This window comes from Falco biarmicus, chromosome 11, assembly GCF_023638135.1.
Source record: "Falco biarmicus isolate bFalBia1 chromosome 11, bFalBia1.pri, whole genome shotgun sequence".
Lineage (NCBI taxonomy): Eukaryota > Metazoa > Chordata > Aves > Falconiformes > Falconidae > Falco > Falco biarmicus.
In genome coordinates, this window is record NC_079298.1 from 1,879,029 (window position 1) to 1,894,475 (window position 15,447).

The 15,447-nt window shown below is 44.7% G+C and overlaps 2 protein-coding genes across 2 annotated transcripts; both read right to left on the bottom strand.

Annotated features, from left to right (window-relative positions):
- Positions 1-3,030: 3,030 nt before the first annotated feature.
- Positions 3,031-9,853, bottom strand: LOC130157031 (E3 ubiquitin-protein ligase RBBP6-like). Its single transcript, XM_056356180.1, has 7 exons — positions 9,838-9,853; positions 8,802-8,878; positions 6,518-6,606; positions 6,313-6,409; positions 5,334-5,473; positions 4,251-4,420; positions 3,031-3,466 (listed from the first exon to the last, which is right to left on the bottom strand). Exons 1-7 carry the CDS (start codon positions 9,851-9,853, stop codon positions 3,351-3,353), a joined length of 705 nt encoding a protein of 234 aa, XP_056212155.1. The 3' UTR covers positions 3,031-3,350.
- A 229-nt stretch (positions 9,854-10,082) lies between these two features.
- Positions 10,083-15,240, bottom strand: LOC130157216 (E3 ubiquitin-protein ligase RBBP6-like). Its single transcript, XM_056356566.1, has 3 exons — positions 15,017-15,240; positions 12,686-12,785; positions 10,083-10,140 (listed from the first exon to the last, which is right to left on the bottom strand). Exons 1-3 carry the CDS (start codon positions 15,180-15,182, stop codon positions 10,083-10,085), a joined length of 324 nt encoding a protein of 107 aa, XP_056212541.1. The 5' UTR covers positions 15,183-15,240.
- Between the last annotated feature and the right edge of the window lie 207 nt (positions 15,241-15,447).

The following is a 15,447-nucleotide window of genomic DNA, read 5'->3' on the forward strand; positions in this document are numbered from 1 at the left end:
GCCAAGATGAGAAAATGTTTACTGCATGTAATGCCAAACACGAACATCCTAGTCAAGCAAAACGAGTTTAGAATTCCCCCAGGATTCAGGGAAAGTTCTACAACTCCATTTGTCTTGCTTGAGTTTTGCACATTTACCATCTGCAATGAAAAGGTCTGTTGGATAAAACACGATGCCATTTTTGCTTCTGCCAGACGCACTTTAGTGTAACTGCAGTCCAAGGTGCTAACGAAATACCAAAGCGCAAACCCGTGCAACTTCCTGGAGCCAAACACTTACTCCTTTTGAAGTCTCCATTGTTCCCGTAAAACTCCTCCCTAGACAAGGGAGGCCAACGGCATCCTGGCTTCTGCCTGAAATACGGTGGCCAGCAGGACCAGGGAAGGGATTGTCCCTCTGTACTCAGCCCTGGTGAGGCTGCACCTCCAACACTGGGTTCGGTTTTGGGCCCCTCACTACAAGAAAGACACTGAGGTGCTGCAGCGTGTCCAGAGAAGAGCAACAAAGCTGCTGAAGGCTCTGGAGCACAAGTCCTGTGAGGAGCAGCTGAGGGAACTGGGGTTGGTTAACCTGGGGAAAAGGAGGCTGAGGGGAGACCTCACTGCTCCCTGCAACTACCTGAGAGGCAGCTGTAGTGAGGTGGGGGTCGGTCTCTTTTTTTCCCAGGTAACAATTGATAGGAGGAAAGGAAATGGCCTCAAGTTGCGCCACAGGAGCTTGAGATGGGATATTCGGGAAAATCACCTTCACCAAGGTTTGTCAAGCGTTGGAACAGGCTGCCCAAGGAAGCGGTTGGGTCACCATCCCTGGGTGTATTAAAAGAAATGTAGAGGTGGCGCTTAGGGACCTGCTGTAATGGCAGACTTTGTAGGTTTAGGTTAACTGCTGGACTCAATGATCTTAAAGGTCTTTTCCAACTAAACCTAAATGACCCTGTGATTCTATAAAGAAAGTGCTGGTGTCGCTGGGAGGGTATTTGAATGAGTCGCTGGCCGTGCTGTTGGCTGATGACATGTTTGCAGGAGCTGGGGGATATTCTGGAGCGGGGCGGGGGTATACCCAGCAGATGGAGGCTGACCAGGTGGAAACTGAGGAGGTAGTGGTGGTGGTGGTACCGCCAGCGGGAAAGGAAGCGCCTGGGGTGGGGGAGGATGCAAGGGAGGTGGAGGCACAGGTACAGAGGCTGCTGTTGATGATGGCAGTGTCGGGGCCTGAGTCCTCTGGGTACGTGTGCTACGTGGATGTCCTCCATTTGAACTCCCAGAGAAACCCAAACCCGCGTGTCACTGTCACACTCTGCCCTGATTTTAAAGAGGAATGTGAATGAAGCGGGAGCACGGTGGCGAGCCCTTCTTGTTCTCAACCTGAGCATTTTTCTGGCAGCTTCCTGTCCATTTGAGCCTACCCTCATTTCTGGATCCTCACACTTGCCTTCCACATCCTCACCCCAAGTAGTTGCCTCAGGCTTCTCCCCCTACATTCAGCTTTGTGACTGTGGGCAGAGGCTGCCCATGCTTAAAGGAGACTCCTATCTCCCAGGTGCCAGGTGCCCACGGCTCCTCTGCCACTCCTCGATACACCTCCTACTTCACACTTCCGAGCTTCAAAGTACTGCACAGATATTAACCAAGCTTCTCTCCAACTTCCTTTCAGTTCTTCCCCACAAACTACCTAGGTTGTTGCCTCGTGATGATCTGTTTGGCCTGGTCTTGTCCCTGAACTGTTCTTTCCTTGCTTACTGAACCTGAGAATTTTAGGTATCTCTGGGACGGATTGCTGTGTTTTCTTTTGATTTATCTTTAAGATTTTATAAACACGATGCACACTTATAATCTATCCATAACAAATACATACCAAAAGGAAGAACTAACTGGTAGGGCAATAACAGCAAAAACAGATTCCTCTCTCTCCAACGGAGAGAAAGCAGCTTGACTATTTGAGATGACTAAAGAAATTCAAAATGGTCATAAAAAAACAGCACTGACTCTTCCAACAATTTGCTCCATCACTAAGTCATTAAGAATCAAATGTTGGAGGCTGACTTCAATTGGGAAATCAGTTTCTTCAGCCCTATCCAGCCAGTAAGTAATTCGAAAGGGTGGCTTTGCACCTCATCCTGTCGTTATGTTTAATTTTGATATATACTTATGGTTTCCTCCAAAAGCATTTCTTTTTCAGAGTCTACTTTTGGGTCACATACTGGAGTTTTATTTGTAATCGTTTTACTGCAAGCACAGATCCCCTTTGTTAGAGCCAACTCAAGCTGAGCCACTTAAAAATGAATTGCCACTTGTATTCTCCACAGCTATCTGTGCATACGCATTTCATTATAAATCAGCTACTGTAGAAGTAATGTAGGTGTTACAGCCTGGTTTAACAGGTTACAAGTCGTCAGAGACTGAATTTCTGTGAAATACTTACAGTCCCCAGCCTGGTCTGCCACCTGCTGAGCGAACCGCACTGGCTCTCATCGGATGACCTTTTGGAGTGGGGAGAGGAAAAAGAAATAAATCCCATTCAGTTCATCTGAAGATAATTTTTTTAGAAGAAATTCTAAAGTTACGGTCACTCACCAGGTGTGGGTATTTTTAGCTCTTGGGGGCCCAGAAGACATGGCACTGCCGGTTGTCTTGCTACAGGAACCGGAAAGCCCTTGTGAATAAATGCAAACAGTTGGAAAATAAGCTCTAATAAATACTGTATTTCAAAAGCATATGTTGAAATAAAACTTAACAGACCGCTGACTGACAGAGAGGAAGATTTAGAAAGTTTGGTGGCAGTCACCTGAGCAGCAGGTGTCACAGTCACAAGTGGTCGTGCAGGCGGTGACGGCGGCTGTCGCTGCTGCTGCTGCTGAATCTCCTTATGGAGCCCTGTTGTGTAGCCGGTTCCATTGTGGAAGTTGTTCACAGCCTAGAGGCAGAAGAACATGGACAAAAAGATCAAAGTGTCAGATTATGATGACAATAGATGAAGAAAAGCCTCCACAGGGTAAAATGACTTGTACAGTCCTGTACATGCTATCAAGCCTAGAGTAAAGCAGCACACAGAGATAGGAACACATCACATGAAACACTGCTATTAAGGACTGGTAGCTCAGAGTATCTGTAGTTAAAGGACTTCAGTGTTAACAGCGAATCTGAGAGGCAGGCAAGCATGTTTAGACAAAAGTTTGACCTGAGTTTGCCTGATTATCTCTAAAGAGTTGTCAGCTTCTGTAACAACAGACAATGCATTTGAAAAGTAAATGCAGCCTTATTCAGTTTATCCTTCTTTAAGGAGATGTCAATAATTTCCTCCCTTTCAGCTTTTTACAAACAGACTTTCCTTACAAACAGTTGATGAAAAAGTCACCACGTTACCTGGCGCAGGAAGTTGTTGGCAACTAAAGCGTCAGGAGAAACACCTGTCTGATGACACGCCGGGCAAGTATGTTCCTCCGATTCCAGTAAAGCTGTTCTAATACCTGTGTGTAATTAGAAGCGTCAAAATAGGTTTCAGCCAAAGTAGGGAACTCTTTGGGGTTCTCATCAATTATAAGAACACACAGACGATTAATGGCTGGATATGGTCTTGAATGGAGAGCATGAAGCTATAAATGTTCATTAGTGTAAAAAATGCCCAGTATGCAGCAAATCGCTATACAGTTTTGACATTTCCCTGTTGTAACAGCTGAAGACCATAGAGTGGGCTGTGTCCTGATGTTTGGACTAGTCTTTTTTCTACTACTGAGTACAGCAAGAAGCCACCAACATCAAGGCTAATGAACAAAGCACATCTCAAAAAGCCATGAGTCGGTTCGAGTTTTGAAGGTTTAACCAACTCCTGTGGCAAAGAATGTAGATTAAATGCCCGACTGCCTGTTTGTGGCGGACCAGAGTCAGTCACCAGAGCTGGCTCTATAGTTGTGTATGAGAGAAAGAGCTGTGGACAAACTACGTGCATTCCATATCTAATACTGTATTCACCTGCACAATTATGCACTCTTCTCGTACTCGACCTTCCGCATGTGAAGAAGATTTGACTAGATACACAGAAAGGGAAAAAAGCTCTTTGGCCTTTGGGTTTGTTTTTTTTTTCCCCCCCCATTAAGGAGAAGAGGCCTTTCCTACTCCGGGCGTACTGAAGTATGAAATAGACCTGGTAGCACAGGTGATCTCCTATTCCTGCTTTCAGAAGATCTGATGTGGTGTTTTGGATTAAAAAACACGGGAGGGGAGTTTACTCCTTACATTACATTACGCACTTACATTCGTCACAATAACTTGCTCCACAGCATGGAATAAGCGCTGCATCCGTCACTGGATCTTTACAAATGGGACATAACAACTCGTTTGGAACAGGCCTGTCTGCGGAGGAGGAGGAGGGCTCCTCTGGTAAAAAGGGTGGCTTTTCCTTTTTCTCTCTAGCATAAGCTTCCCTGGAGGGCAGGTGGGGAAGGAAAAAGAAAAAAGTGAAAGATGGGAAAGGAAAAATTTTCCAAGCTTTGGATTTTATCAAACAAAGGTAATAGATGGAAGTCTTCTCACTCCACATTGGCTTTCTACAACGTAGGCATTTACGCTAAATGACTTCTCTAGAGCCACACTATCAGAAGAAGAAGGAGGGGGGAACATTTTTCCTTCTGCAGAACTCTCCCATCCGTTGGATCAACTACGAAATGAGCTCAGACTAGAAAAATAATTGCTTGACAGCTAGAGAGCAGGGGAAAGGAATCCCACCTCTCCTTTGCCAGAGGGTAAGTGCAAATTGCTGGATCAGGGTAAAGTTCGTCCCCAAGTAATTTCATTTTGTAAATGAAAGAAGTCTGTGCTACAGCTTCTACAACAGGAGATCCATGACAGAAAAAGGGAAGTGCTACCGAGTGCACTTTCCAACAGCCACTCCTGTCAGCACACAGCAGTAATTTCTTAGTTTATAGCAACAGGAACACTTCAGCCCGTTTCACACATGAGATTTGTTAAAAGTCAGAGGAGGAGGAAATCTCAGTCCAAGGGCTATTTGTTAAATTTTGCAAGAAGCCTTTGAAACATAAACCAGAAGCAAAATGAGCATTCAGAGAGAATGATGCCAGCTGGAAACACTACTGAAATGCCTTGCAGAAATACAGGTTCTTAGCATACCCCAAGGTCAGCCAGCTTCCCGGGGCATGAACAGTAGGACTACTCTATTTCAATATGGGCAAGTATTGCAGATTTTAAGGTTAAGATACGACGGTAGTGCTTCCTCCCTCGTAATTAGAGGCTGGCCACCTCGGCTGCATTGCCACTCAGACATTTACGCATGGTTGCTCTCATTCGCATTTTGGTCGGTCCGATTAATTCCATACTTACGCATTAATAGTTGGTATTGCGTATTTCCCAGCCTTTGTCAGCATGGCACCTTTTGTGTTGGGATCCTTCACCTCCACCAGGAAACTCCTTGGAATTCCGGTGCTCCTTTTAATTCTGCAAACAGGCTCCACATTTTTGTCCTGTTGAGAACAGAAATGCAGACATCTCTCCTCTTCAGACGCACACTTAAAATGACGTTTCAGAGATAATTTTAAGCAGCGAAAGCCTTTAATCCCCTCCTTTTACCTAACATAATGGCTGCTCGACTCAAACTCCTGCTTTCCCCAACGAGCATAGCCAGGACGTACCACAGGTTTGAGCAGAGTTTTGAACCCAGTCGTCATTCTTTGGCTTAACTTCAGGACCCTTCAGGGTGAAATAGCCCTTTGCTCACCGTCCGCTCAGAGCAGAGACACAAACCTGTTCCCCCTCCAAAGCCCCTGGGCAACGTGTGAGAGCTTAATTCAGGGTCTCCAAATCAGCCCCCATGGAAACTTACATTCACATCTATATAGGAAGGCTGAATTCATCCCTCCTGCACGTACATTCAGGGACTGATGTTAAACGGCATGAATATTCAGCCAGAGGCTTCTGTAGTTAAAACTGACAGATACTCAATAGACGGGGTCGACAGAAACCTCTTGTTTTTAGAGGAAATACCAACAACTTTGAACTGTCATTAGAAAGAGTTAGAACCAGGAACATTTCCAGTACTATTGAAATAGATACAAATATGTATGAAAGTTCACTGAGAAAGATCTATGGACATCTTTAATGTCTGTGACCTAGAGAAAAAAAAAGTTTCACATTTAGAATTCCAAGTTTCCCTTGAATTTGGGAGGGCTTTGCAACATTGCCATGTAACATTTCGCCCCGAGAGAAACAATTCTTACTGGGAGTGTTCATGTCTTTGTCACATAAATGCCAAGGTAAAAAACCCTAAAAGCTCGGTAACACCAGAGGCCTGCCCCAATCTTACCCTATTTACCGGGCAGTTCTTGGCATAGTGGCCAGGTTTTCCACAGCAAAAGCAACTGGATGATGGTGGAGGCAGATTCAAGGCTTCCCTCAAGTAACTAGAAGGTTTGGGGAAAAAAAGGAAAAGCTATGCATGTGTCTCTCTTCTTAAAAGAAACATCTCCATACTTTTTCCATAACCTTTGAAGGTCACATTTGATACTTACTTGGATGGATCGTATTCATGGCAGGACTGTATCATCATCGCCTTTATCTTATCCTCTTCGGAAGCATTGGCTTCAGCCAGGTTGGCAGTCTGTTTAACAGGTAATGGTTATTTGACACACACATTAGGCTACAAATAGGCTCTCTTTGTACCTTACATAAAGACTTGTGAAGCCAATCCAAGTTTTGTCCAAGCGGACTGAAGCTATGTGTAGAAAAAAGCCCACCAGCCAGCATTTTGAAGCTGGTCTTTAAGCTCCAGACTAGTCAAAGAAGCTAGCCACGGTACATTTAACTGGGAAAGATGTGTGCAAGTAGCAGTATTTACATTCTGCAGTGTCAAAAGGACACACAACTTCAGAGTCGTGGCAGTTGGTTTTGCTTGCTGAAATTCAGCTTCAGACCCAGAAGCATTAAAAGGAATCAAGCTTTCTATAATCCCTCAGCAAGAGAAAAGATTCTTTTCAGCAGACATCTGACCATCATGTGCTGTAGGCAGTCCAAACCGCACGGTTCCGCCCCCTCCCCCACTGCCACTCGCTTCTTCATAGGAAGTGACTGAACTACAATTTTTTTCCAGTTGGCACTGTCCTTTTAACACGCAAATTGTAATATAAACCTTACGCAGAACTAGATCTTCGAACTATGGAAGCCAGATGGTTTTTTTTACACAGTACTTCTTCAAATGTTTCTATTACACACTAGTCCAGATACAAGCAGGGTCAAAGGGGGTGACTGTAAATTATTTGGAACTTCAAGCACCTATCCTACAGACCAACTGCTCATGTTTTCCTTTTTACATGCATTCACTCACGAAAGCAACCAACTAGTTTCCACATGTTACTTCATCTAGCTGTTCCATATACGCAGGAACATAATCCAGATCTCCATCTATGAAATCATTTCCAGTAACATTTGCAGAGAACTTTTATAGACACTTGACTGATTTGTCTGAACCCAAATGGTTTACAAAACACATCCAAAACCCACAACACATTTCTAGGAACAGACCACCATTCAAATATGGCATTCAATACATAGTCATAACAAAGCAGAAAAGTTCTTACTACACATTGCCTCCTGTGCCAGCCTGCACTAAAGAGGCTAGGGTAACAGTTCGGAGCTGCTTTGTTACCTATCTCCGTATTTCTGAAATCTTTGAATTTCTCAAAAGCTTGGACAGTTTTCCACATTTTAGAGTAAATTTCACATGACTTTACAGAACCAAGGGACAGCCCTGAGGGAGACCAATGTCTTTTGGTGGCTGCTTCCCAAACTAATTCTGCACACACCTCCACCCCCACCCCCACCCTGCCGCAAAATGTTAATTAACACAATTAAATTTATTAAGAAAATAAATAAATGCAGCGAGCGAGGGAAGACGTTCCCAGTGGGAAGGATTTCTTTCTCTTGGACATGAGCTCTGGCCTTCATTTTCAGAGGAAAGAACTAGCTCCTCTGCGTTAGGCCCTGCCTTCTCTAGTCTTTGTAACTTTAAAGACTATGCTTTTAATCACTTCTGTGGCTAGCACTACGCCTCTTCACCAAGTGCAATCACTAGTGTTTCCCCAGACAACGTTACACGTTGCTGAGCACAAAATACAAGCAGTTCCATTACAAAATATGCTTTCAGGCGGTCACGTCTGCTGATGTGCCTCGCATAAACACTGGCACAGTCCTATCAACAATTAGGTGCACTTGCACACTTTTCACAGTCTGCATGTAAACAAATTAGGTTGCGTCGTCCTCTGTCTGTATGCCACAATTCAAGCAGTCCCACACCATTCAAAGAATGGATCTGTAACTGTAATGACTAAAACTTCAAAAACAGCCATGCAATTGTCCATGTTCCAGAAACACGTCTGTTCCGGCTGTTGCAAAGGCCCTAGAAATGTCCATGACTTACAGCCAATTAAATCCTGCTGTAAAAATGGTGTTAGTTTCCAATGAACAATGAGCGGGACGTATGAAAAATGGTAAACAGCTTCTGAAGTGCTGCTTCTTTGTGTCTTGCAGATGAGTAACACTGCAGCATTACACTGAGGCCAATAAGGTGCTCCCCTTCCATCTTCCCAAGCTGGGAACTACTCTCTACAGGATAGTATCAAAGTAATATTTTAAAGTTAGGAGAAACACTCTGAATTATTAACAATTAATGTTTTGCTCATATTACAGCAGTTATCCAGCTAGAGAGCACAGTGTAAGGTTTGAAAATACAAGGATACACACCCACACCCACCCCTTTCTTTTTAACACGATTTCACAAGCAAGTACATCTAAGCATACCTTAATAAGCTGGGCCAGAGAAAGAGGTGCGGAAGGGTCGCCAATCTTTTCAGAAAAATTAAACACATACTCAAGTTCTACAATCAAAACAGAGCAATAGTTCACCCCTACTGCTGTATGAAAGCCTGCGCTATATCCTCTGAGTGTCACTGGAAGAGCCACCTCCAAGCCAGTGGAATTTATACTTGTTCAAAACAAAGTCCAAACCTTAAACAGCTTAAGTATGCCTACGTTGTTAATGAGAAGAAACTAAAGCAACCAACCCCTCCTGAGATCAACCTATTGCTCAGAATACCTCAGAGGGGGACCCTTGTCAAATGCTCACAACTGCTTAAAAGACGGAGGGTTAAGGAAGCTGTCCATTTGCAGCTCGAAAGGATCTAAAAAAATTATTTCCGTTTATTTGAGTAGGAAGTGTCACTACAGGAAACATTGTCAGTGCAGTTTATAAATTAATCAGTTAATAGCTCATCATTTACTAAATGCACACAAGTATGATTCATGAATGCAGTATAGTTTTTGCGCTGTCTTTCATTTACTTTAATTAGACCCCAAGTTCACGAATTTCTCGATTAAGTTATCCTAAGAGCTTACAAAGTGATCAGATCCAGTGACCTAGAGCTCATGTAATGCCTCACTCCATTCTAGTGAAGAACAAGCAGTTATACTTACAGATGAAAACCAACCACCACCACAAAGTAATGTTTGTACTATGAGGGCTATTTTGAAATGCATCGTTGCACGTAGCATACCCCCCAAGGGCCAAGTGGAGATCTAGGCCATTACTAGTCAAGTGTCTCCTCGAGTTACTTATTCATGTCTTAGCAGCAGAACAACAGTGTTTTCTGACCGGAAGAAAAATGCTGCCCCTTTTCCAAATGTAAATTCAAAGTGGTGGCGTACTGAAGAGTGGCACCAAGTTCAGTGGTGCAAACCTTGAACCTACAAGCTCTAAAAATGAGCATACATTATCGGTACAACACACAGTCACACAAGAAATATTCTAGCCTATTCAGTACGAAATGCAATGCGTTACTAGGCACAAATACCATTATTCACATTAGAACCGCGCAAATGTTGGCATTGCTCAGTTTTCACTATGCTGAATCAAATACATTGGATTTACAGCATACACTATGTTTCACTGGAAAATATGTTTGAGAGATATATATTATAAATATTATATATAAACCATATATATTTTATATATTTTTATATATATTAAAAAATTAGTACAAGGCTACATTTCTTAGACTTAGGTGCAGCATGTAGAAAAAAGTTTCAGCTTGTGTTTTTACATACCTCTTTTGATGTTCTACTCGCTGGCCCAGTTCGACTTCTAGAAGAAGAAAGAAAGATGATCAGAACTTAAAATAAAGCACTCGTAACCAACATAAAGCAGGGAAAACAGTTTATAAAACCTGAACATCAAAACATTGTGTACTGGCAGTCTTATGAATACGGAAATTTATTTCTATACATAAAGTGTGCTCTCCTGGTGCATTCAGTGCAATTGAAATAAAACCCAAAATCCCATTCCTTCTTTGCCCCCAATGACTCTAAGATACAGAATACAGCAGTGCAAGAAGAAGTCCTCAGATATTTTCTTTCTGCTCTCTAAGTACCAAAACTGTGAAGACTGTGCTACATTTTTCTGTTCTTAAATAGTCAGCCATCCAAATACGAAGGCACCTTCAGGCAATCTGTATAGCCCCACTACCACAAATAGGTACCAGATAGAGCACTTTGGTTTCTACACTCCTCTGACAAAACGAGAACAGTTGTCTGTAGAAAAGTGTTTCTTGGTGGAAGCCCAAGCACTGTGTTCAGGTACCTACCATACTTAGCCTAAAGTGACTACAAATAGCAGTAGAAACATCACCTGAAAGCAGTTCCTAGGATTTTCTGAGATCGAGGAGGCCTGTGTTAAAAAAATAAGAAAAAAAGTCTTGATTACCAGAACTTCCTTTAAGATCATCTTGAACATGCTACAATATTTTAGGGAACACTTATGACACACAAGCCCTTGCCAAGATTCCACATACTCATTGGTCTGTACCTGCATGCTACTCATGAATCAAACATGCAACCGCCCATCTAGTTAACAAACAATTCATACCTCATCCAAAGCGTCCCACGAGCAGAGGCAACCCAAAGGCTGCTGTGCAAGTCCTGCACAAATAGAAAGGCTCATACTTCCTGCCACTGCTACACCACCACCAGGCTCGCAAGTACAGCCACGTACCTCCTGAAGATGAGGAAGCGCGAGGAAAAGCTTTAGATTACCACACCATGGTTTCTTCATCCACTTGCCTTGAGGAAGATACTACAAGGTGACTAACGCATTCCTGAAGGCCTCTCCACCATGACAGCATGCATTCACCATTCCCAAACATTAACAACTCTACCAGTTGTTTCCACAATGGTTCCAGCTGAAGGAATAGAAAGCTGACCTGCCTGATCCATTTGCAACTTTAGCAGAGCAGCGGCATTCATCCCTTATCCCCACGTGCAGGTGCTTCTTGGATCTTTGATGCTAGTGGCACCTAGCCTCTCATTTTAGGGCAGCATTCCAACACCAGGAGAGGGTGTCATCCAACCAGAAATGGAGGCTATATTGACAAGACAGCACTAAGCATCCCGATCTAAATTAACCCCCCAAACAAGGCCATGCTTAGCAGCACAGCGCTGTGGCATCCAGAAACTCTTGGTAGTGCCTGAAAGCACTAATATGCCCAAAGCTTACAGGAGAGCCACATAAATTCAGGGGGGTTTGCTTGCAGATGCTTCATGGGTACTAGGATGCTGCTGTACTGTTTCTTTGAGACACGCTGAAACTTGCCGGTATACTTTATTTATTGAGAACTAACATTAGAAAGACACGGCAAAACCACAAGTCAATAATATCTACTAATGGTGGAGGAGAGGTCTGTCTTGAAGAAGGCTGGAAAACATGACCATTCAAACCATGCTGACGCAGCTGATACAGAACTGGACTGGACAAATACATCGATGACAGCAACAATGCTGTAGTCAGGCTTACATTTGAATATCTGCAATTGTAATCAGATTCTCTGTCCTCCATAAATCTGAGGAATACAGCAGTAATACCTGGAGCACAGAGAGCAGCTTAGGGTGAAATCAAACTTAGAAAGGTAACTACCAACATTTGGGAATGTGCCCAACTGCTTTCTGAGCTTCAGGTTTGGAAAAGATCAACTGCTCCTTCACCGTCCTGGCACAAAAGGCAATACGCTCTAGGACGTTGCTCTTTTTCTCTTGCCCGACACAGGCATTGTCTTTAGGAAACTAATAGGAATCACTTAAGAATGAAACTTCTTGTTCGCACGGTTTGCCAGCTGGCCACTCTCAGTCTTTCCTCTGGAGACAGCATGCAGCCCCGCCACCCCCACCCCTCTGGGGTGTAAGAATACCCTGCCCCCCCCGCCCCCAAACAAAGGAAGCAGTCAAACACTGGGACTCGGACTGCTGGCAGATGGGAACCAATTACCAGTTCACACTGCAATGTGTCTCTCCGTTTACTCTAAAAGCAATACAAGCAAAAGCATAAAATAAGGAATCTCTCTGCATAGAGGAAACAGGATGGAGAACTTGACTCTCAGAAAAACCAACCCCAAGAACAAACCCAATTCAAACGTCTGAACAGCTACCACTGTGGGACTTTGAATGCCACGTCCCAGCGGGCTGAAAAATCTAAGTCTGCTTTGGGACAGATACATTCAAATCTGCCCTGTCACAACACAATTTAACAGCAGCTTTAACAAGAAAGAGACAACCGGAATGCCTCCGTAAACCAACAGCCACAAAGAAGGTGAACACACTGAAACCCCTCCCAAAGAACACAACGCGTTATGGCTACTTACCCAAGGTCTGTCTTGCCGGTAGCTTTAACTCCTCTAACAGGGACTCTCCTAACAGTTACCGATGAGTGCCTTGGAATCAGGGCATTGTCATCTGTGTATTCTGAAAACAACATCAATACAGAGAAAGCATCAGTCAGTTCGTAAGAGTGATATTAATATGTCGTGACATAGCACTTCAGGGAACCCTTTACGGATAGAAAAGCAACATTTTACACACAGCGTCATGCTTTTATCATGTCCACACACTCACGGTACCTTTCCAGAAATCTTCAGGTCTGATAGTCAAACACAAGCAGCAAAATCTTTTCCATTTGTTTTGAATCGTTTCAATGCCAACAGCAAAATGGTCTCTAAAGTCACTAAAGCAGAGTCTGCTAAAACATGAGGCTCTTTCCTGATCTAACTTTCATTGCTTTTGCTCCTGTTAGCTTACAAAACCCTAGAACATGTCTCTATAATAGCGAGCACGGAAGAGGACACCCCCACCCCGCCTCCCACCTTTTAAAACACATCCCAACCATCCATTTTGCCTTCCCACCATCTTCAAAAAGAGTCCACCATCTCTTTTTTTTCCCCCCAGTGATGTGTAAAATCCTGTTTACTTTTAGCTTCTATTAGCATTGCTTCTATTACGAGATTTCCGTGATCACGCGGCTCGGAAAACTCTGAACAAGTTGGCCATCTTCACTCAAGGTTCACTGAAGGGTCTTTCCAAGATCATGCCAACATTTAGTCAGGACTCCTGCACAAAGTTATAAAACCCACTACCATATCTCCACAGGGAGGATCTCCAAGAACCCCCTTTAGGCAGGACATCCAGGCCTAGTTCTTTCCTTCATCTTCTGAAGGTGACTTTAAGCACGTAGATGCTGTCCAATAAAAACGGAAAGTCACGGTTATGTATAAAACCCCAAAATCTGGCATACACATAAATGACACCGAAATGTATTCCTTAGCTTTGCTCTGACAACCGCTGGGGAATTTTTTGCATTTTCACGGGGAAAACACCCTTACAAAAGTTCCAGTAAGCATCTGTGTCACAACCTGTACGTCTGCCTCTACCTGCGTGTCTGTCTCTACTGCTGTATATGACACGCGATCCCGTAACACCCCCAAGACCCCTAACACCGTGCTGTTAAGTCTCCTCACAGATACTCTCCTGAACCTACTTTACCTGTCTGTAGGTAAACAGCGTGTTTAGGTCCAACCACTTGAAAGGCTGGGGCCAAAGTTACAGTTACCGCAGCAGGCATGTTATTCTGTTTAAGTTTTAATACATCAAACAGGGAGAGGAAAAAATCCTATGAGTACACATTGTAACGACAAGACTGTTGTGGGAATGTCACAGAACCACAGGAAAAAAGAAAAAAAACCCCAACCGATAAAATTTGAATGTTTAAGGAATGGAGACGGTTTCCAAGTCTTTGTATTTCTGACAAGTCATATTCCAAAGTCTTTAATCACATGCAAGCTTTGCCAGACGGTAGATTACCAAACTGAAACAGCACACTCAGTAATACAAAACCATTACCGTCTCTGAGAATCAAGCACCATTTCTCAGATTCAAAAGAACTTAGGGTTTCTCTAAGAACATTTCTAGGTATATTCACCATAACTGATCTGCCATAAAACTTCAGTACTGCCCTGACACCGTTTAACACGCAGTACCACGACAAAAATGCACCGTTTGAAAGAAATGAAGACATGATGCTCAATAGCATCTGAATGAATGTGTAGCATGGTGCAGCAAAGAAGCTGTATTAGCAAGAAATGCCAAGTATACTTTAGACAGAACACTCGTCTACAAGATGGCTTTCCAGGGTCTGCATAGATTCTCACTCACAGATACACTCTTGATCCAAAACGTTGCTACTGAGCAGTTTCTGCAGCAGCCAAGCACCGCTTTTCCAACGCGGTGGAGTAAAAGTAGCTGAAGACAAATTTCAGTCACCAAACCCACTTTTTTTTCCCCTTTAAATTAGCCACCCACTCCTTTTCTATCACGTTCAGCCTTCTCTGCCGGCTTTCAAAGAAATCTGGCAGGTCTGTGATGACAAGGCATTGTCCCACATTCCCTTATCGTTTTAGCTAGAAGGGTTCCCAGAAACCAAACCTCTTCCACGCGCGGTGTCGCACACGGACCCCGTACGCTGCTGCGCCTGGCTGCGCACACAGCCCTGACGGCAGCTGCCAGCGCACAACCACGGAAGAGCAGCTCTGAGGCCCCAGCACAAGTCACCGCTGCCGGCCGTGGCCCAACCGCCTCACTGGCCGCCTGCGCCATCGCCAGCCGGCCGGTCCCCGGTCCCCGCGCCCGCCGCCCCCACGCACCTTCCATGGTCTGGGCGTTGGTGACCTGCAGGTCGCAGTGGGTCGCCTTCAGCCTCTCGCGGCCCATGATCTGGCGCCTGAGGTCGCGCAGGGAGATGTGGGGGCCGTGAAAGGTGACCACATCGGAGTTCAGCCTGGAGGAGAACTTGTAGTGGACACACGACATGGCCGGGGCCAGGCGGTGCCCGCTCCACGATGGCACCTCACGCAGCAGCTGGCCTCGCGGCCCCCACAGCAGGTCAGGGCCCACCGAGGGGCTGGGGCCAGCAGCGCGGGCTGAGCCCGCCGGCTCCTCCTCGCAGCCCCGGTGGGAGGACGATGGGGACAGGCCCTGGCTCGGCCTCCGCTCCCTCCTCGCACCAGCGCTGCCAGGCCAAGCTGCTCGCTATGGCAACCCAGGCGGCTCCGCATTGTGACAGAGGGGCTCAGGG

Bases quoted from the DNA above. Each gene is read 5' to 3' on its own strand.
- LOC130157031 (XM_056356180.1), bottom strand. The intron at 6,607-8,801 runs GTATGCTTAGAT...CCTGTTAAACAG, and splicing joins CTCTGGCCCAGCTTATTAAG to ACTGCCAACCTGGCTGAAGC. The intron at 3,467-4,250 runs GTAAGTGCGTAA...AATTACACACAG, and splicing joins AGCAAGTTATTGTGACGAAT to GTATTAGAACAGCTTTACTG.
- LOC130157216 (XM_056356566.1), bottom strand. From the start codon at position 15,182: ATGTCGTGTGTCCACTACAAGTTCTCCTCCAGGCTGAACTCCGATGTG. The intron at 12,786-15,016 runs GTGCGTGGGGGC...TGTTGTTTTCAG, and splicing joins CAACGCCCAGACCATGGAAG to AATACACAGATGACAATGCC. The intron at 10,141-12,685 runs GTAAGTAGCCAT...TTCTTCTTCTAG, and splicing joins ACCGGCAAGACAGACCTTGG to AAGTCGAACTGGGCCAGCGA.